Here is a 23,718-nt window from a genome sequence, read left to right on the forward strand (position 1 = left end):
GTTGGCCCATTTAGTGCTATGAAGACATAGAAACCACACTTTTAAAATGGTCTAGTCTGGAAAGTCAAGAAAGTCAAGGCGATAACAAGTGTAGTAATACAGCTCTTTGTCATTCTTTTTGTATTATAAACATTTGTTTATAACATATTCATGAATTTGTTTTATAAGGTGTTTTGATTCCTCTCTGTCTGTCTCACTTTCAATGAAGAAATTCTTTACTCTTTTCCTAGGAAAGTAGAGAATATAGCTCTTGGAATGCCACAAAACTTGAGTAAATAAGGGAGTGATATGTTTTCACAGTAAAACCAAATGGCATGAATGGAACATATAGAAAAAAAACCCCTAATACTGTGCATTTTTCTTTGAATTTTCAGACAATAGGCTTAATTTTGGTTCTCATTTCTTAAATTAAAAAAATTTTACTCTTGTATATTGGTTTGATAAAATGTCTCCATTTAAATTAGCAAAACTAAATATATTTTAATCTTTTACTTTTGGAAGATGATGTATTGATAGCATTGGAGACTAAGGACCACTTGGTGGGTTCCTAATATGCCATTTTGATGTGTTTCCTCATATGTTGAGTCAAGAAACACTTTAATCACCTCTAAACTAAACTTGTTCTGGATGTAATATCTCTGATGCATCTAGTTGAAAATTGATGCACATTCAATTAAAAGTAAAAAAAAAAAACCCAGTTTTTATTTTGAACTGTGGTATTATTTCTGACAAATACTTGAAAGCAGACTGAATTTGCTTAAAGATTGATGTTCATACTATTGTGTTTTGGTAGAATGCATCAGAGATAAAAATAGCAGAAGAAAATGGAGCTGCATTTGCAGGAGGAACTAATCTGATTCAGAAGGTACAGTATTGTTTTCATGTTCATTAGTTATAGAAATTGTTCTGTTATCTTTGCCATCTGTTGATTTATTACATGTGGAACATAACCACTCTGTTCATATCTTTTGATCAATGGTTAGTAGAGCTTTACAGAACAGGGGAAAATTTTCCTACTCTTCTGAGTCTCAAAATAAAGCTAAGAAAAAACTATCCAGACTTTCTTATATTAACTATGCTTGATTTATATTGTGATTTATTTTTCTTTGCTTCCTATATGTTTGTGAGAGTTCTGTGGGTAGACTGGAAAGGGCAGTATGACTCTTTCTGGTTTTGAATGTGAGATTTGAGATGAAGTGCAAAAGGTAGCACACATGGATATCTCTATTCACGTTTTGAAGGTCAGATATTTGTTTTGCTTTCTTGGAGTGAAAAGTGTGATTTGCTTTAGTAGATCACAAAGGATAGTATCTGACCTCTATAGTATGGTACTTTTAGTTACTCTTAACTTTTACCTCCCCAACTTCATCAGTTCAAGTAATGTAGGCTTAGCATGGAGGCAAAAAAATGATTATATAGCCTGCCTTGGGAAAATAACAAAGAATTTGTGGAGCCCATTTGAAACAAAGACAACATTTTTTTTTTTTTAAAGAGGTGGGGAGGGGAATTTTCTGGTGGTCCCGTGGTTAGGACTCCTCACTTTCACTGACGAAGGAACTAAGATCCCATGTGGCCAAAAAAAAAAAAAAAAAAGACGTGGGGAGAAGAGGCACATTTGTTGAATTTTGGGAGTTATTTCTGAAATACAAAAGATTTCCTTAACATTCTCTAAAATCTTCTCTTCTAAATTTAATCCTTTAGACTGTGGAATACTTATTGTTTTGTTTTTAGAACAGGAGAAAGTGATATGAAAATTTATCTTTTGTTCTGTATCCAGATTTTGATTTGGGGGAAGTTTTAACTGGACCATTAACTGGACCAAGCACAACAGTGCTTGTAGTGTGTTTTTTTCTACCCCAGTAGTTCTCTAAATTTGGTGTGGATTCTGGATTTTTAAGGAGAATCTCTAGAATTATTTTGGGGAACAGAACTAATGGAAAATATGAAGAGATTGTACTTTCATACAGCTTCTAGGTCAAAGTTAGAGGGTGGTACCCAATTCTCTCTCATGTATCATAAATTTTAAATTAGTAAGATTATTAAAATTCTTTTAATATTAAAAAATAAACAATACCACATATTCTTTGGAATTTGAGAGTGTAGCTTGGACCCCAGAGTCAGAGAATGAACTATTCTTATTAAACTTGTGTACTGCCTTCCATCTGTTTTCTTCCGCAAGCATAAGAGTATCTTATAGAACAGGCATAGCAACAGTGAAGTTTGAATAGATATCTCCACTTCTTAAATGTTAAGTAAGAAGTTACTTCTCAAGAAAGAAATGGTATGGGAGCAGAAAGTATTCTGTATCATTAAGTTCATTAAATAAAATATTTTGAAAAAAGTAACCCAAATAAGGAAACCAGGTGCATTTTGAAATTATTTGGTAAGTAAAATTTTACAGGTACAGAATTTCTCTTTAGGTGCCCCACTGATGATCTATTATTAGAGGGAAAAATGCCACCTATATAAGGCATAAAAACCAATATATTCTTGCAGATTACCCCCTGGTATCTTTTAAAACTCATCCATTTTATTTTCAAAAGGTATTCAGGTTGTGAAGTAAATTCAGTACAGTTTTGTAAATAGTATCATGGCTGCAATTTTTTTTTTTACACATTCTTGTATTTTTTAATTAAATATCAATACTGTTTTACTTAGTGCTTATAATAGGTAAATGTAGGATGAATTTACTGAACTTTTAGTCATTTCTTAGGTAAGACTTTATTTACTAAATTCATTTTGCTTTAATTACAATACTTGTGAAATATCACAAGTATGCTTGGTTCTGAGGGATTTTTAAATAGTTTCATTTTTACTTGTCTCTAAAGCATGCATGCTTTTCATCCATATAGTTTTATATTATTCAATGATATGATCTTAAGGTTAACTATCGCATAACTTTCAAACATAATTTTAAATTTAATTCAAAGGAACATGTTTTAGAATCAGTATTAGAAGATGTTGGAGTAGAAATGTCACATACAGTTCTTTTACATTTCAAAGTTGCCTCTGCTTTCATGTTTCTAGTGATGAGAGCCCTGGTTCTGGAACCACACTGCCTGTGTTTCAGTTCTGGGTCTGCCTCTTAAAAGTGCACAGATTGACTCGTCCTCCTTAAGCCCTCCATTTCCTTATCTGGAATGTGTGGTCAATAGTACTGTCTTTGTAGATTTATTGTAAAGACTTGATGAACTAAACCATGTATGATGCTTAGCAGAATGCTTGGCATGTTATAAGTTCTCTTTTAAAGTAAGTTGTTATTGTTGAGGGGAGTACAGTATGTTGTTTAGGGAGTAAAGAATTTGTAAAAAGAAGAAATAGTAACAGGAAGATAAAATTCCAGAATCACACTTAATTTTGCCAGGGTCCAGGTTTTTACAGTTCAGTGTGTAACCCCAAACCAAGGCTTTGAATGACATACTGTGATAAGACTTTATGCAAAAAAATCATTGGTAAAATATTTGTTGTCCAGGCAGTATTGTTCTAAAAAGTTGCTTCATTTTATAATCAACTGAATTTTTAAATGGAGTATACTGTAGGAGTAAAACAATTATTTTGGGTGCCTGCCTGAATTAATTTAAAATGTCTTTTAAAAATTGAAATTATTTTCTTTGCTCTTAGAATAGAAATAGAGTATGGATAATAAACTATAAGTAAACTTGTCTTTGACCATTCCACTCCTCTTTCATTTTTTGGAGGCAAAGAGAATTTTGGTTTCAATTCTTTGTGAAAATAATTATAGACTCAGTTCTCCTGATGCTCCAAATTTAGGGAAACAGTGTAGTTGCTAGTGATTTGGCAGCTAGTGGTTATTAATTTTACATGAGATCTATTACAAAATTTTCAACATACTCCTTCAGTTTTGATGGACATATGAATTCAACTTTGTGGGACTGTATGAGCCGTGTACACATCAGTGATATGTTCTAGCTTGTAACACTTTGCCACACATAACGCCATGGAAGAATTAAGCCCATTAAATGTTTGTTTATTTGTTTGTTTTTAATGGATGTAGCTATTTTTAAAAGAAAACATCAAAATGTTTTACTTCTGATGGTTTTCATAATTGATAAATGTGTTCAAATGATCCTTGTGGTTAAAGAATTGTGCTTAATAGCTGTTTTCTAAATTATAAGGGAAATTATTGCTACATTAGACTTTATTTTTAGAAGGATAAAGCTTTTTATACAATCTAAGGATATCTTTTCCCCCCTGATTTTTAGATTTTGGATGATGAAATTCAACCAGACTTTTATGTAGCTGTTCCAGAAATAATGCCGGAGCTTAATCCATTAAGGAAGAAACTGAAAAACAGATTTCCTAAGCTTACTCGAAGTAAGGGAGAATTCTTTTACTATTTCAACATGCTATCAACAACTTTCTATATATATGTTTAGTTAGAAAACAAAATTGCTAATATATGTGTAGAATAAATAATATGTTCTGGTGTTTGAGTTTTGTGTTATATAGGAACATATGGATTTAATATTTTTTTTCCTTTGGCATTAATATTGGTGATTTAATGTAATTTGAAGACCTAGTGACTTTATAATACCAGATCTTTAAATTTAGGCCATATTCTAGTTTTAAATTAGTGGAACATATTACCCACTATGTATGTTATCATCATACTATTTTATACCTCTTTATCAATATAACATGTATTCTCATTTATGTTAACATTCAACATATATGTATGAATGCTTACTGTGTATGGTTCTGCAGTTATTTCCCTTGAGCAACTTTTCCCTTGTGGATATTTCCCCCTTATGAAACCTAGTAAGAGAAGTAAGGGTGCTACATAAATAGCCTCGTTATAAAGTATGAAGTAGTATATGATAAATTCACAAGGTGCTGTAGGTGTTCAGTAGAGGAGGAATTTATACATAGGAGGGGAAATCAGAGAAGGCACCCTGAAGGGGGTGACATTTAAACTGTACCTTGAATAATTTGGTGATCAGATTAAGGGGGATTTTATTTTAAGTGGAAAGAATCTGTTAATCATAGACACTGAAGTAAGTTAGAAATTATAGGCTACATCCCAGAAATATCAATTAGTTCTCTTTGGCTGTAGTGAATGGTACCCCTACGAAATGAAAGAGAATATGTTGGACAGGTAGATTGATGCCATGTTGAGCAGAATCTTGAATAAGATCCTAATAAATTTGGACTTCTATTCTGTATTCAGCAGGAATCTCTTAGAAGTTTTTAAGGTGGGGGATTCTCCAGAGCTTTAATTTAGCAAGAGTTTGTAAGATGTATTGGCATGAATCAAAAGTAGATGCAGGGAGACCAGTTCAGGTGCAATTGCCAGAGACTGATAAAGGTAATGTTTAAACTAAAGTCTTCATAATGAGACTGGAGTGAAGAGGACAGATGTCAAAGATAATAGGACTTTGCACTAAGTAGTTAGGAATGGACATGTTGAGAGAGAGAAAGGGAAGAGTCAAATGATGCTGAGATTTAAACCTTGGAATCTCTCCTAATAAGTTGATGTCATTAATGGAAACAGGGAGTAGATCTGGGAAGAAAAGTAAGTTCATTTGCAGACATTGTTTCTTTTAGATGGTGCTGGATATCTGCTATAGATAGAAGTTATTTCAAATAAAATTTTATGAGGTAAAAGAGCAAGTATTTTAAAATCATTTTAGTAGATTGGTCTTCAAATTTTAACTCTAGTTGAGCTAAAAAAAATTCTTCATACGTGATAACCACTAATGCTCATCTGAATTATAGATCATGTTCTATGCTGTAAGCAAATTCAAATGTACTCTTCAGTTTTGTTGTACTAGTGTTTTGTTTATTCTTGATAGCCTGCATTGAATAACACATCCTTTTGAGATATTGGACTGAGGTTTGACACTTTTTGTTAGGGATTTCCAATACAGTAGTGTGTGTTTTCATGGAAGCACACTTACATTCTTTCCTAAGTAGGACCTGAAATTGAACATTATTTTAAAAATTAAACCAGAGTTGCAGTTGAATTTGAAAATAATTCTCATATTTTTTTCTAATTAAATTCAAGCTCAACAAAGCCAAACAATATTAAATATAGTCAATTAAAACTGAAACTGAATACTGAATATATCTGTATTCAGCTTGCTCCTCGCTTTGCACGGTTAACTGGTTTTTCACAGAAATTAATTTTGTTACCTTTGCTGCTTTATCCATTCTTTGAATAACTCTTTTGGCCTCAATTCTCTTTAGCGTTGAGGTTTCTTATTACCATTTTCATTGCAAAATTTGGGACTGAAAGGTTTTCAGATAACTTATTTCTTTATTTCAAATAAGAAAAGTTTCTTTTGAAAATGTTTATTTTTACTAGTGGGCTTTGTTTCTGCTTTCATAATGAATCATAGCTTGTGTATACCATGGTCAAGTTACCTAGGTATGTTCTCTCCGCCCAGCCTCCCCAATTTGCTTAACAAATCATCTTGGAAAACCAGGCAGACCTTTCTCCTTCCCTAACTTTTTCTTTTCAGCCCCACACGATCTGCTTAACAGCATTGGCAAAACATTTGTGTTCTTTAAACATGAAGACAAATGATTAACCTGTCAAAAATGTGAAAGCAGAATACAGCAGATGTGCATTAGAACAAATGAAGCTTGTATTATGCATTTTTAGAGCTTATTCAGAATCTTGTTTAGGAACATTTGATTCCCCTTACATCCAACAAAAGACATAGGGTAAAATAGAAATTACGTTTTGAGCAAATGGATGGAATTAAAAAACAAACAAACAAGCCCCTGCAGCTGAGCTCATTAGTTTCCCATTTTATCTTACATTTTGTTTTTCTAGTGGGAGTGGGTGTAACCAACTTGGCTGGATTGAATGTGCACATTTTGCAGCATGTTTAATGCTGCAGTTTTATTTGTTTTATTTTAATTGCTTAAGTAACCATAGGCAAGTTCTCTATTTTTCCAGTGCACATTTGGCTTGTTTTCTGAGTATTTCTTTTTTATCTTATTAAAAAAACGACATTTAAAACTTGCTTTTTAAAATTTCTTGGAAGAAATTGGCCTTCATTTTGCATGTCAACTTAGCTTTCTTTTCTCCACAATACAAATGCCCTCTGAAATTCTTTCATATCTAATATAGATACATCTTATTGATATTTTTTGACTTTCTTTATTCCTAATCTTATTTTTTAGCATTTACTAAACAAAAAATACTAGTATGAAAAATATCTTGACTTAATGGAATCAGTTTTCTATTATGCATATTAAGCCATAGTAGGTACTATGGCATGTGTGGAAATAGTTGAATTCTTTTAAAGCATGCTAAGTTGTTGGCAGGTAAGGGATATAATTAGAAAACTGGACCCACTACTGTGTGTTCCTCTTAACACATAGTTCTTAGGATTGAACATCAGTGCTCCAGCTGGAGTCTTGTCAAAAGGATATTCCCGCAGACTTGTCCAAAGAGTATTCACATCTACTGAGTAGGACACTGCTTTCTGTATGGAAGTTGGTATTGTATCATATTTGAGAGTAATGGATATAAAATTATTGAAATCTAATGTAAATTATTTTTAACTCATAGATTGACATGCTGTACTTCAGAGTATTGCTTGCATTATTGAAACAATTTGATTATATAAAGAAAAATGCTAAAACACAGGGAATTTTTGCAGGGTAACCAATTTGAAATTTTTCTAAATTTCCCTCTCTCATGTGCTAGTTTAAAAACTATGTGTAAAAGACTCCAATGATGATTAGGTATGATTATAATTATTATAGATGAATTATTGATATATTACAGCTGGTTCTGTTACTCTCCTTCATTTCCCTTACTCCAGCCATAATGGCCTCTTTGCCCTTCTTTATATGCACTAAGTGTTCTTCCTTCTCAGGTCTTTGGACTCATTGTCCCATCTGTCTGTAATGCTCTTTGCTAATTTGCCTGGCTCACATTCTTATTCAAATATCACATTAAACAGAGAGCCCTTCTGTAACCATCCTATATAAAATATTAATCTCCACTTCCCATTATCATCGGATTTCTCATTATTGTGTTTTTTTTTGGCTGCGTTGGGTCTTCGTTGCTGTGCGCAGGCTTTCTCTAGTTGCGGCGAGCGGGGGCTAGTCTTCATTGAGGTGTGCAGGTTTCTCACTGTGGTGGCTTCTCTTGTTGCAGAGCACGGGCTCTAGGGCGTGCGGGCTTCAGTAGTTGTGGCGCACAGGCTTCGTTGCTCTGCAGCATGTGGGATCTTCCTGGACCAGGGCTTGAACCTGTGTCCCCTGCTTTGGGAGGCAGATTCTTAACCACTGTGCCACCAGGGAAGTCCCCATGTATTTTTTTGAATTATAGTTTTGTCTGGATATATGCCCAGGAGTGGGATTGCTGGATCATATGGTAATTCTATTTTTAGTTTTTTGAGGAACCTCCATACTGTTTTCCATAGTGGCTGTATATAATGAGATTTTCATATTGACTTATCATGGGAAGAGCTGCTGGAGACACACTGAGAGTGGTGTGTCTCTAGTGGTATGTTCCTTATTGTATTTCTTACCCTTCAAATAAATCACATTTTCTAGGTACAAAATTGAAATTTTTTCAGGTTAAGTTTTGGTATTGTGGAATATTAGAAGTATGTGTGCAACTAGAGATTATCATACTAAGTGAGGTAAGTCAGAAAGAGAAAGACAAATACCATATGATATCACTTATTTGTGGAATCTAAAATATGACACAAATGAACCTATCTGTGAAACAGAAACAGAATCAGGGACATAGAGAGTAGACTGGTGGTTGCCAAGGGGGAGAGGGATGGGAGAGGGTTGGATTGGAAGTTTGGAATTAGCAGATGCAAACTGGTATATATATAATGGATAAACAACAAGGTCCTACTGTACAGCACAGGGAACTATATTCAATATCCTGTGATGAACCATAATGGAAAAGAATATATATATGTATAACTGAGTCACTTTGCTGTAAAGCAGTAGTTAACACAACATTGTAATTCAACTATACTTCAATAAAAAACAAATTTAAAAAAAGTTTAAAGTAAAACTAAAAAATATATATTATGTGTTGAATTTGAGTTAAAATGTTAATGATTAACGATTAGGAAGGTATAGTTTATGTTTGGAGTCTCCTCCATGGTCCTTTGAAAATTCTTAGTTTTTACCTTGATTCCATTTTTCTCCTTTCTTTATTCAGTTGCATCTTTTTTTCCACCCTAATGGAGGACAAAGTGACATTCGAATCCAATAAGGTCTCAATTCTTAACTCTTTCTTCCTGCCAGCTTCTGTAACCATTTGTGCAGCAATGAGCTGCTTCCAGATTGTACCACTCACTGAGGTATTATTTCTACTGCTAGATCTTGCTACTTTTCTAGTTCCTTCCCTTCTTTATGGTAAGGCAGGTCAGACAAATTTCACACAAAGGTAAGTAAAAAGTTCTTCAAAGATTTCAAGACTCCACTGTCAGCTTTTATCATGTGTTATTTTATAGGTTTTATTTTAATTTGTCATCAGTGTTTCTAAAGTATAAGCATCATCATTGTATATACTTATTTATTAGTTATTTATTACTGTACAACAATAATATCACAAATTTAGTGGCTTAAAACAACACACATTTACTGTGTCAGCTTCTGTGTGTCAGGAATATGTATACAGCTAAGCTAGGTTCTCTGCTTCAGGGTCTCATAAAGCTACAATCAAGGTGTCAGCTGGGGCTGTGATTTTATCTGAGACTTGACTGGGGAAAGTTCCCTTCCAGATTCATGTGGCTTTTTGGCAGAATCCAGTTCCTTGCAGGTTTCTGGACTGAGGATCTCAGTTTCTTGACCCATGGCTCTCCATATGCCCTCACAACATTGTAGCTTGCTTCTTCAAAGCCAGTAGGAAGAGAGACTCCTCCAAGATAGGCATTGCAGTTTTATGTAATGTAATCAGGTATGCATAATCATACTGTCTCTTGCTTAGAAGCACGTTGCAACTCTCATCCATATGCAAGGGGAAGGGATAACACAAAGGCATGAACACCAGGAAATGGGCCACCCTAAAGGCTCTCTGCCACAAATCATTTTTTATATCTTAACTTGATTGAATGTTTCTCTCTTTTTTTTTTTTTTTTTTTTTTTGGCGGTACGCGGGCCTCTCACTGTTGTGGCCTCTCCCGTTGCGGAGCACAGGCTCCAGACGCGCAGGCTCAGCAGTCATGGCTCACGGGCCATTCTCCCAGACCGGGGCACGAACCCGTGTCCCCCGCATCGGCAGGCGGACTCCCAACCACTGCGCCACCAGGGAAGCCCTGAATGTTTCTCTTACTCAGTAATTTTTGCTACTTGTTTAGATGTAATGGTAACTTTGGATTTTCTCCTTTTCTAACCAGATTCCATTGGCCGAGACATCCCCAAAATGCTTGAATTATTTAAAACTGGACATGAAATTAAGGTAGATGAAGAAAGGGAGAACTTTCTGGAGACCAAAATAGGAACAGTAAGTTATAGTGAAAATTATTCAGTAACCCCTTTTATTTTTTGCTTAAGTGATTCATTAATAATTTATAACATACCAGCCCTTTGAACTTGTCCTTGTCAGTAGCATTAGAAGTGGCACTGAATATATACATAGATAATTTTTTTTATGAGTTGAATTCATAAATTTTAGTGGTGCTTTAGAATTCCTTCTTTTCTAGAGTTATGTGCCACTCTCTGACATTTACTTGTACTTTGCCTTATTAGTCTATTCTATGTTATTTTTGCTAATATTTTAAGCATTTTGGGAGTTGGGTCTAGATCTTACATGTACCTTATAGAGTATTGAATAATGCTGAGTCCATAGTAAGTATTTAATGCTACTTTAATGGAATTGAGTAATTTGCTTTATTTTAATGAATTGTTTCTGATTATCCCTGCTTGTGTTTTAAAAGCTGTTTGCCCACTTATAGAAGATGCTGGAAATTAATTTCCAAAGCCATTTTTGGGACACTAATATAGCTAAATCAGATTTTTATAGGACTGTGTTTCAAAAGATATAGTTTTTTGCCAATATTTCTTAATCCTACAGAATTTCTAACGTGCCTATTTAATGTATGTAATTTTTTCCTGTGCAGTAACTATAGGAATAATAATAATATTGTTAGCCAAATTTAAACAGTGCCTACCAAGTGCTAGGTACTATTCCAGACATTTTTCATATATTCTGTCTTTTAATCCTGAACCCTATAAGAGGTAAATTATCATCTGTAATTTATAGGTGAAGGGATGGAAGCCCAAAGAGGTTAAGTAATTTTTCCAGTGTCTCACAGCTAGTATGAGGCATACTTGGTATTTAAACCTTGGGAGTCTCCTCAAGAGTCCAGGCTCTTCAGCCTGTCTTGCCTCATGACTGGAGTTATTTGAAGAGCTATTATTCCTCCTCCCATCCTACTCCTGAGAGCAATTCTGCATTATAGCCCACCACGGGTAGTCCAAACTCATTGAGCTGTACCTATTGTAAATCATCAGAAATATATAAAAGGAACTTATCCAGTTTTATGGAAGGAAAACTTGCTTTAGAAAGGGGGCAAAGCAAGTTTAATCCAGTCAGGGATTGGGAAACCCCCCTTCGCCTTCATTATCATCAAAGCTTAGCTCTAATTCAGTTGGCATTGAGCTCTGCTTGAATCTGATGTTGGAATTTCCTTGTTCCCAAAAGGCCCTTGGCAGTGTGTCTTGTTTCTCAGGGATGGCAACATTGCAGTGTGAAACACAAACAGAAAACCAAATACAAATTTTAAGAGACTATTCTAGAGCTATAGAGACTTGGGCTTGAATACCTGTTCTGCTACTTAAGGGATGGCAGATTTTAGACAAGTTTCTTTTCTTCTTTTTTTTAAATGTTTCTTTAATTGAAGTATGGTTGATGTACAATATTGTATAAGTTACAGGTGTACAATATAGTGACTCACAATTTTTAGAAGTTATAATCCATTTATAGTTATTATAAAATGTTGTTTATATTCCCCATGTTGTACAATATATCCTGGTAGCTTATTTTATATGTAATAGTTTGTACCTCTTAACCCCTTACTCCTATATTGCCCCTCCTCCCAAACAAGTTTCTTAATGTTGTTGTGTCTCAAATTTCCTCATCTATAAAATTTATATAGTAATATCTATTTCACAATGTGGTATCAAAGATTAAATAAAATTTTAGAATGATAACACCTATTGTTACTGTTTTAGTTGGTCTGTTTAGGTCTGTAAAGTATCTTTATAAGACTCTTTCTTCCTAGATGTATCTTTTTTCTTAAGTAATGTTTTCAGTATATTGAGTAGTGTTAATAGTTTATATAGATCCTAACTCAGTGTATAAGAAACAATGGCATCTCATTCATTCTTTTTAACAAATACCATAGTGATTAAGACATGGGCTCCAGACCAGACTACCTGGATCTTTTAGAGATATAATGCTTTTTCTTAATGAAAAAGAAATTAATCTGTGTGTCTCAAGAGAATCTTTTCTGAGTACTATTTAAATAGTATAGTATAGTAGGAGGTTAAGAGAATGGGTTTTAGATTCATACATGTGGATTCAAATCCTAGTTGCAGATTAGAACTGTGTTACCTTGCTCTCTGAGCCTCAGTTTTCCCCCATTCCCCATTTTCCCTATATGTAAAATGATGTTGATAATGATATATACTTTCTAGATTAGGAAGGAGTAGATGAGATAATGACCTAATAACTATTAAACAGAATTCTACTTCTGGCTAAGATGGAGTAACAGGAACCTGATTTACTCTCCCACCTAAAGCAATTAGCATTACCTTGATACCAAAACCAGACAAAGGAAATGACAGTCCAGCATCATTCATGAATGCAGATATTAAAATTATAAACTAAACTTTAGCAAATAGAATCCAGCAATGTGTAAAAATAATAGCATATCATGATGAGTAGGGCTTATCCTAGGAATTCAAGGTTAGTTTAACATTCAACAATCAATCATTATAATTTACCACATTAACACACTAAAAATCAAAAGTCATGTGATCATCTCAGTAGATACAGAGAAAACATTTGACAGAATCCAACACTTGATCCTGACTAAAATGTCTCAGAAAACTAGGAATAGAAGTTAATGTCCTCAACCAGAAAAAGGGCATCTAAGAAAAAGCAACAGCTGATATCATAGTGATGAAAGGCTGAATGCTTTCCTCCTAAGATCAGGAACAAGATAAGGATATCCACTCTCACCACTTCTGTTCAGCATTAATCTAGGGATTCTAACTGGTGTAGTCAGGCAAAAAAAAGAGACAGCAGATTAGAAAGGAAGAAGTAAAACTCATTTTTCAAAGGATGACATGATCTAGATACTAGAACAAGGAAGTGAGTTAAGTAAGTTGAAGAATACAAGATCAATATACAGAAATCAGTTTGCTTCTATATAACAGCAATGAACATTTACAAATTAAAATTTAAAACTAAGGAATACCATTTATAGTGGTATTAAAACATATGAAATACTTAGGGATAAATCTGACAAAAGATGTGAAAGATCCATACACTGGAAACTTCAAAACATAGTGGAGAGAAATTAAATAAAGAAGATCTAAATAAATGATGGAATGAATCATGTTCAGGGATTAGTAAACTTAATATTGTTAAGGTGTCAATTATCCCCAAAGTAATGTATAGATTCAGTACATTCTCAGTCAAAATCCCATTAAGGTTTTTTGTAGAACTGACATGATTCTAAAATTCATGTGAAAATACAAAGGATCTAGACTAGCCAAAACATCTTTAACAAAGGACAAAGTTGGAGGTCTACTATCTGATTTCAAGATTTATAAAGCTACAGGAATTAAGACAATGTGATGTTGATGTCAAAAGAGACAAAACAATCAATGGAGCAGAATAGAGAGTCCAAAAAAAAAAAAGGACAAAACACATACGGACAACTGATTTAAAACAAGATGCAAAAGCATTTTTAATGGCGAAACAAGTCTTTTCAACAAACGACACTGGAACAATTAGATATCTGTATCTGATAAAATGAACTTTGATCCACACTTCATACCATATATAATTACCTCAAAATGTGTCAAAGACCTAAATGTAAAGCTTAAAATTATAAAACTTCTGGAAGAAAATGTTGGGTCAGGGAATAATTTCTTAGATATGACACCAACAGCATGATCCACAAAAGAACAAATTGATAAATTGTACTTTTTAAAAATTAAAAGCCTTTTCTCTTTAAAAGATACTGTTAAGAAAATGAAAAGGTAAATTGCAGATTGGGATAAAATATTTGTAAATCATCTGTCTGATAAATCCACGATATATAAAGAACTCTTAAAACTCAACAATAAAACAATCCAGTTTTAAAAATCAAAAGATTTGAACACAACTCACTAAGGGGTGACAAACACATGGCAGACAAATGACAAACATATTGAAAGATGCTCAACATTATTGTAGTTAAGGAAATACAAATTAAAATCACAATGAGATATCATTACACATGTATTGGAATGACTAAAATTAAAAAGACTGATCATACCAACGTTGGTGAGGATGTGGAGTGACTGGAATGTTCATATGCTGCTGTGAGAATGTAAAATGATGCAACCTCTTTGGCAAACAGTTTGGTAGATTAAGAAGTTTAATACCCACCTACTATATGATCCTACTACTTCACATTTACATATTTACTCAGGAGAAGTGGAAACATATGGTTATGCAAAGATTTGTAAACAAATGCTTATATCAGATTTATTTGTAATAGCCAAAACCCAGAAACATTTCACGTGTCCATTGACAGGTGAATGTATAAACAAACTTTGTTATGTCTATACAATTGAATATTCTTTAGTACAGTAATAAAAAGAAACAATTGATGCATGCTTTAACATGAATGAATTTTTTAAAAATCATGCTGAATGAAAGAAGCCAGACAAGAAAGAGTACATACTGTGTGATTCCATTTATGTAAAATTCTGGCAAATGCAAAGTAATGTATAGTGACAGAAACTAGACTGATAGTTGCCTTGTGGACAAGGTGACTGGGATGGGGTGGGGGAGGAGGGATTACAAAGGAACACAAGGAATTTGGGGGATGATTGACATGTTTGTTATCCTGACTGGTGATGGTTTGAGTGTATACATATGTCAAAACTTAATAAATTGACACTTTAAAAATGTGCAACATATCCCTTGGAATACTGTTTAGCAATAAGAAGGAACAAACTATGGATACATGCTATGATGTGGACGAACCTCAAAAACATGCTTAGTGAAAGAAAGCAGATGCAGAAACCACATTTATGTGAAATGTCCAAAAAAAGGGTGAAACTGTAGAGACAAAAAGTAGATTAGTGGTTGCCTGGGGCGAGGGGTTGGTAGGAAACAGGCATTAACAGTAAATGTGCCTCAGGGATCATCAGTTTTAAAACTGATTTATGGTGTTGGTTGATAAACGTACTAAAAAATCATTGAATTATAAATTAGAAAATGGTGAATAACGTAATATGCAAAATATGCCTCTATAAAGTTATCAAGTATACCTCAATAAAGTTGTTGAAAAAGGAATAAAAATCTGTCTACAATTGTATCTAATACAATATAACTATTCCATAAAAATATTTATTTTTATAATTATCAGAGGTAACAGATTTTTTAAAAAGATTTCAAAGAAAGTAATATATCTTCCTTAAAAGTTGGCGATTTCCACGAGTGATGTTATTCTTATTACATAGTTGGAAATACTAAAGGTTTATTTTTGTTGTTGCTTTGTTTCTGTTGTTGCCACCTGTATGATACAAGGATTTGATTTAGAATGAGTGTGCAGATGAAGGGGCACTGACAGCATTACATGCCCATTCAGGGTCCGCCTCATTTTGGATAAAAGGGGGCTATCCAGAGCAGGGTCAACAAACGATGTTCGGCCATGGGCCAAATCCAGTTGTGGCCTGTTTTTTTTTTATAACCTGTGAACTAAGAATGTCTTTACAGTTTTAAATGGTTTTAAAAAGCAAGCAAAACAAAGAATTTGCAGAGATTATATGTGGCCTACGAAGCTTAAAATATTTACTGTCTGGATCTTTAGAGAAAAGTTTTGCTGACTCCTAATCTAGAAAGATGTTTTGAGGGAGAGTGAAATGTATTAGTTTTGGGTTTTTATTTGCCTGTATGGGAGAGACTATCTTACTTTAGTTAAATCACCTAGAATTCCCTTGTTATAATTCTGTACTGCCACATTGCTTCAGGATCCAGTTCTAATACTGCTGTAATGTGAAATTGCTCTTGAGTAGTTTAAGCTGGTTTTTCTTCTGTATCAAAGTGATAAATACAATCAGTTGAATGATCTTTCTTAATTATCTGACTTGAGGATTAGCATCTTGGGTATTAGAACTCAACCAATAATGCCTTTGTATATCAGAACTCAACCACTAATGCCTTCGTATATCAGAACTTTACTAATGCTCTTATAGCCAGCCAGTATCTAACATTTGTCCGCATTACTTGCAGGTAAATTAGTTTCCTTCTTAATCTTTCCTACCATTTGTGCCTATAGTTTACATATTCATGAAATTGTTTATGTCTGCACGCACTATCAGATAAAATACTCATATCAGTGAAAATGTCATTCAGATGATATATTGAACATCATGCTGACAGAACGGACTATTGTTGGAATATTTTATTTTTCAGTCTCTTATATTGCTGTTATGTAATCACCATTTATTTTCTCTCTTGGCATGAAGAATAAGTTGGTTGGGATAAAAGTGAGTTGCTAGGTGATCAGATTCAAGGGAAATGTCTTAAAGCATAAAACTAAAAATAAAGTTTACAGGGGAGAAAAAGCACATTTCTTCAACTGGACCTTAAGTTTTTTAAAAATTTAAATTATGACTCTTTCCACGAAATAGAAATGAAACTAAGGCAGATTCTCAAAAAATGAAATTGAGACATAATATGTCTCAGTATATATATTCTAAATGGCAGTTTAATTTCAGGTAGTAATTAGATAATTTACAAATGATTAATCTGAGTTTAATATTTAGAAAACAATATCATAGCAATAATTCTGCTGCCCAGATAAACCTGTTGACATTTTAAAATTTTCAAATTAAAGTATTCACTTGGTTAAATTAAAGCGGTTTACAAAACTGTATAAGGGAACACTAAATCCCATCTGTCTGCAATTGTTTTCTTATGGAACTCCTATTAATAGTTTTATCTTGTGCTTCCAGAAATGTTACAGCCTAAACACCCTTGTAAAAATATATATTATATATGGTGAATCAGTATTTTATTTTATAAAAATTTAATTTACACTAAACTTTTCAAACAGTCCTTAAAAGTAATATTGAAAGAGAAAATTTTCATTCCTGGGATTTCACAAATGAGAGTCAGAGTTAAGAATCTTGTCCTTTATTCATTATAAGAATGTTTAGTCAGGTGTATATTTTGACATTACACAAAAAAACTAAACAGTGTCCAGATATTATAGCAGAAACCTGCCAGAATAAAGACTTTGAAGTAATTTTCAAAGGGTGTCTGTTAGTATTTTATAACATACCACAAATCCATTTTATGTCAGCTATGAGGCTCTCAGAAACATGCTTTGTTTTTTCTCAGTGATAGATTGCTTGTTTGATTTAAGAATCTTGGCCTCCAGCCTACTTTTCCAGATCACTTGTAAGTGTAATTGTAAGCCAGTAAGATTGGTTTTCTTAACTTGTCCTTTATTATAAGGTAAAAGTTCTTTCCAAGTTTCTATTAATGTTGACTTTCCCATTTTACAGAGGCACACATAATATCATTATATTTGTCAAAACGAAAATGTTCTCTCTCTCTCCCTTCTTTTACTTTTGTTAATATTGACTGCTTCACATATTTTTGTTTTGTTTTGTTTTTGTTTTGCGGTACGCGAGCCTCTCACTGTTGTGGCCTCTCCCGTTGCGGAGCGCAGGCTCCGGACGCGCAGGCTCCGGACGCGCAGGCTCAGCGGCCATGGCTCACGGGCCCAGCCGCTCCGCGGCATGTGGGATCTTCCTGGACCGGGGCACGAACTCGTGTCCCCTGCATCGGCAGGCGGACTCTCAACCACTGCGCCACCAGGGAAGCCCTGCTTCACATATTTTAAAATCAAAGGTGATAGTGTTGTTAGGTTTCATTTGCTGAGAGTGGTGGAGATCAAGAGATAGAACTTTTCACTAGGAAAAAAAATTCTACAGCTGTAAAATACGGTACATTAGGACTTGTAGTAGGGAGCATTTATCAAGAAGAAAGGACATGAACTGTAGTTTAAAGGAAGATTTGGAATGTGCCTATTTGATGTATTTAACCTATCATAGTATTTCTTACCATAATAAATTAATGACTCTCATGGCCTGTTATATACACTCCTAAAAGAGCCTGTAAAATTTGACCCATGTTTCTGTATATATGTTTTCAAGTAGCAGCTAACTTTTATGTCTGAATCCAGTTCAATAGAATCTCACATATGTAGAGATAGTTACTGTAGTTTTCATGGGTTTTAGACTTTGATTTTCAAATCAAGTCTAACCTAGAAATCTTCTGGGATTAATAAAGTTAGATAAAGTTTGAGGATAAAATGTAGATTTGTGTTATAATGCACAGTGGACCTTTTAAAGGGTGCAGTGTACTATAAAATCTACTCAGTTTCAGATCATTTTTTGTAGTTTTGGCCCCTTTATAAGTGCTTTGGTGTCAGCACAGAAACTTAGTGGGATTTTCCACACTTTCAAAAGAATGTTTAGTGAGGACCTGCTATATTTCCAATCAACCTTTTTTTTTTATTGAAGCTGATATTTATGCAGATATTTGAGTTAGAATATGATTGAAATCCATATAAAGCCATTTATCTAGGAAACTATTACTTCACATTTCACTTTATAGAACATTAAAAATGAATAAGTACAAAGAAGAATGACTTCTGCATACCAGCTTTTATATTTACACAATTAAAACATCTACATATTTTTATTCTTAAATGCTTACAAAATCTCTATAGGATCATGTCCAATCAACTTTTTCTGTTTAATTTTTCACTTCAAAGTAATTCAAGTATACATGTACATGTATACTTTTAAAGTATACATGTATACTTTATACTTTTTAAAGCTTACATGTAAGCTTTTAAAAATGACTTTTCACTGTAATACTTTCTGAAACACCATAAAATCAGGAATCTTGATGATCTATCTTCATTTTACCTTAGAGCATTGGGGATTCCTTGGTTGATAGCACTTTAGAAAAGATAATCTAAAGAGAAATTAAATCATATTCATAACATTTTAGGTAAGAAAATAATGAAACATTACATATTTTCTTGGAATTTATTGCTTAATAAAGCTTAGTTAAGCTCTTACTTGAAAGAGCTTAAACTCTTATTTTTAAATACCCTCAATGTCAGCATATCTTTTTCCTCAGTTTTTTATTTTGCAAAATTTTAAATGAATGGAAAGGTTGAAAGAATAGTATAACAAACACCTATATACTCATCACCTAGATTCACCAATTTTGTCACATTTGCTTAGAAAAACTAGGATAAGTAGTTTGCTTAGAGAAAATAGTAGATATTCTTTTATATTTTCTAAACCACTTAAAATTAAGTTGCAGGCATCATAACACTTCATTCATCATAACACTTTTATTTGCATATAAAATACACAAATATTTTATATGCATAATTTATATGTATAGCCTAAGAATAGGACATTCTTCTGTATATTTTTTTAAAATTTATTTTATTGAAGAATAGTTGATTTACAATGTGTTAATTTCTACTGTACAGCAAAGTGATTCCGTTATACATATATATACATTCTTTTTCCTATTCTTTTCCATTATGGTTTATTGCAGGTTATTGAATATAGTTCCCTGTGCTATCCTGTGTATGTTTTTTTAAAGTACTTTTGTTTTTTAGTGTAGTTTGTAGAATTTATTGCTATTTTTTCTATTTATAAATTATTGATTTGCTTTTTCTTTATTATATTATCTTGAGATTTGTTTTGTTTTATAATTTTCTAAGTTTTATATGAGGTTTGTGAGTTTTTTTTTCTTAATAAGAGTTTAAATTTGTGAATTTGCCTCTAATTACATGTTTGATATTTAGTTTTCTTGTCATTATTTTCTAAATAATCTGCCATGAGACTTTTTATTCTTATTTGGGAGAGTATTTTAAAATTTTGGAACCTTTTTTGACTTTTAAAATTTTTACTATATTCTAGTTTGACTGCCTTATGGTTGAAGACTGCATCCTTTTTAGTTTCTACTTTTAAAAAATTCCTCGAGACTTTCCTTGTGGCCCATAGTATAAGATTAATATTCTTTTTCCAAGTATCACATGGACACTTGAAAATAACATGTGCTCTGAGGCTTCCAGGTAAAGATGGATTGAATGCATACCACAGTAGTAACTGATTAGAAAATGTCAAATCTTAAGTCAGCAATGGAGAAAGCCAAAATATTAATATAATTTAAATTTCAGGATCTTTAAAAAGGCTAGGATCTGGCTCTAGATATCTCTGTGTTAATGGTATGTGTGGAGATGGGGCAAGAACCTTCTGAAATAGGATTAGTTGAAAACTCTTGAAGAGTTTTACATATTTCATGACTCTGGGTAACTGCCCTTTCCCATGCTAGCAGATGGTGGGAAAGATTAAAACAAAGGTCTCTTACTGGGGGAGATCAGGAGTTGAGAAAATTGAAAACAGGGAGATTAAGTGAATATATGTATATGGAATGTTGAGAAATCCTTCCCTCCTCCCCACCCAGTCCTCTTCCCTTACCTTGCTCTCAGAATTCTGGCCACCAGTCTAGGCAGGAGATTAGATGAGGATTAATTCAAGAATAATTATAATAGGCTTTTGAGCAGCTTTGTAATATTTTCCTTCCCATTTGAACATTCATGGTGGTTTTACTTTTTCAGTCTCTGGATGAAGAAGTAGTTTATTTCTGGTACTTTGATGAAAATTGACATGATTTAAAAATAATTGTTATTATTTGTAGGGGTTTTTTTTAATGTAGTTTTTTTTTTTTTCCCCCGGTACGCGGGCGTCTCACTGTTGTGGCCTCTTCCGTTGCGGAGCACAGGCTCCGGACGCGCAGGCTCAGCGGCCATGGCTCACGGGCCCAGCCGCTCCGCGGCATGTGGGATCTTCCCAGACCCGAACACGAACCCGTGTCCCCTGCATCGGCAGGTGGACTCTCAACCACTGCGCACCAGGGAAGCCCTATTTTTTCCTTCTTTTAATAGCTCTCTGAAGTTTTTCTTTTCTATTTTCTTTTTCCACATCTCTCTTTTTTTTTTCTCTTCTCTACTCTTCCCTACCTCCTGGTTCATCCACCTACATGTTGGAAAGACATGAAAAATAGAATTAAATTTATGGGAAAATTAATGTGAATTAGTTGAAAGTGAATACCACAGACTAGTTTTTCAATGAAATACAACTAACTTTGATAACATAGAGTATCTAATCCAAAAATGTTGCTTGATAGATGCTGCCTCAGTTAATTATGCTATATAATTAACAAATCAGTGGTTTATATTAAACAGTGTTTTTAATGTAAATGTTCTCTAAAGATGTTTAAATATTTTCCTGTAATCTCAATTCACATTCATTATATCACATTCATTACATCATATTCATTACATTCACATTCATTACAGCATAAAACTTTTAAAACATATTTGACAGTCTTTGAATTATTACTAATTCCAAATTAGTGGCGTCAGTAAGTTTATTTGGAAACATTGATTCCTCCTGTGAGTGGAGTCCTACTTTTCCTATTTATTTTCTTATGTCACAAGACAGATTCCTACTAGTATCCTGTGAAATCAACTTAAGTAAATAAAAGAGTAAAGTATTCTAAAGAAACTATACTTTCAAAATATGTATGCCACTTGTTCTGCTTTAATTTAGAAACTATTGCTATTTCTTTTAATTTATTAATATTGAATTAGAACATAAATTCTTAAATAATTTGGATTGAGGAAGACTTCTAAAAACTTCATTAAATATAATTGAAATTTTGAAGAACATCTTTTAAATGTAATATAATAGCCTAGCTTTGACATGAATGGTTATCATAGCATTAAAGGAAAAACAACTGGAACCCTTTTACAATCATGTAAATATCCAGATTTTGAAGACTTGTAAATAATAATGCTATTGGCAAATCAAACCATTTTCTTAAAAGAAATAAAAAAAAACAGGATAGGACATCTCAGATTTCTGTTTATAATAAATCATGCCAAGACCTGATTTAATTAGTGTTTCTTGTCTGGGTTTCAAATATACTTGGATCTTTGACATACTTAATATAAAGGCAGTGTCTTTGATGTGCTTTTCCCCCCTCTTTTTAAAGTTGTAGACATGGTCCATTCATAGGTGTGTATCACTATGTTTTGCTTGTGTAATAGTGAATTGTTTTGTGGCAAGAATATTGTCAACTTGCCAGCTGATAAAAGATGATATATATGGTAACAAAAATAAACAAGTTCAGGGCAAGGGAATATAAACATAGTAAAATCTTTTGTTGAAATCAGAGCCTTCAGTTTTAGCGAACATGTTAGAACAGGAAAAGTGAACGTGTCGGAGTTCAGTTAAACAAGATGTGAGTAGTGTAGAGCGTGGAAAATGAAGCCTTATTTTGAAGCATCTAGATCCACAAGTTGAGAAAGTGGCAAGCAAGGAGTATTGCTTAAATCAATTAGATACAAACAATAGTTGGATACAAGGAGGCAGCTCATTGGTTCATGGCTCATTGCCACTTCCCCTCCTTTTTCCTCCATTTCTTCCAGTTGATGATTAACTTTTCTTTCATTGCATTATTTTTGGTATATTGCAGTGTACTGTGTCATAGATAAGGAAATTTAAAGGTGGAAAATAAACTGTAGAATATAAAAGTCCAATTCTGTACTTTTTAGTTCTTAATAAAAATAAAGGAGGTAGACTGGCAGTAGATCTTAGATTTCTAAAAGTATGGGGCTAAGAAAGAGGAGAAAATAATGTTTATCCTGGACCCAGTATGTGCCAGCATTTTGCTTGATGCTTTATTGTGAGAGATGTATATTTATTTAACTGGGATGAATAGTCTTTGTAGTATTTTAGGGTATATCCATTGTATGGATTTTTATCAGTTGTTCTTACCAGTAGTCATATTAGAATTAAAAATAGTTTATTATCATTTTTAGTTTTCTTATCTATACTGTCATGAAAGCAGATGATAATTTCCCAGAACTTTTGGGATGGGAAGTGTGACTCTCCCCTTCAATCAGATATAAGTAATAGCATAAGAAAAACCATACCATTTGAGAGAAACAGCTAACTTTGCTTTTTAATTCATTGCAGTAACTCAACAATGTAGTGATCATTGATCAATAGAATAACACATGATGAAAAATATGTGACATAACATGCAGTAGGGAAGTAAACTGACTTGCTTTCCTTTGTTTGCCAACCCATTTGTTAATAAGTAATTGTCAGTACACTGCACACACAGCTTTCTTTTGTTAGCTTTATTTCAAAAAGCAGTGAAAAGTATGATAGCTTTTACTGAATTCTGTCTTTATCCAAATCCTTGTAGAAGAAATTGAATGGATCTGAAAGATAATTCCCTGCGATTTTCATTAGTGTTACTTCTAAACAAATAATAGCATTTAGTAATATAGTATTTACAGTAAACAATAAAACATCTATAAGATCCTATTATGAATTATTAAATATATTAAATGTAACACAAAA

General features: G+C 33.2%; 1 protein-coding gene across 6 annotated transcripts in view; it reads left to right on the forward strand.

Moving 5' to 3' along the window:
- MRPL1 (mitochondrial ribosomal protein L1) overlaps window positions 1-23,718 on the forward strand; it is a 93,217-nt gene that overhangs the window by 52,752 nt on the left and 16,747 nt on the right. For all 6 annotated transcript variants that reach the window (XM_060299522.2, XM_030877944.3, XM_070045584.1 and 3 more), the window contains 3 exons: window positions 794-865; window positions 4,224-4,335; window positions 10,347-10,453. In XM_060299522.2, the coding sequence (XP_060155505.1) occupies window positions 794-865; window positions 4,224-4,335; window positions 10,347-10,453 (291 nt within the window). The remainder of the gene's footprint in view (window positions 1-793; window positions 866-4,223; window positions 4,336-10,346; window positions 10,454-23,718) is intronic.

This window comes from Globicephala melas, chromosome 5 (assembly GCF_963455315.2).
Source record: "Globicephala melas chromosome 5, mGloMel1.2, whole genome shotgun sequence".
NCBI lineage: Eukaryota > Metazoa > Chordata > Mammalia > Artiodactyla > Delphinidae > Globicephala > Globicephala melas.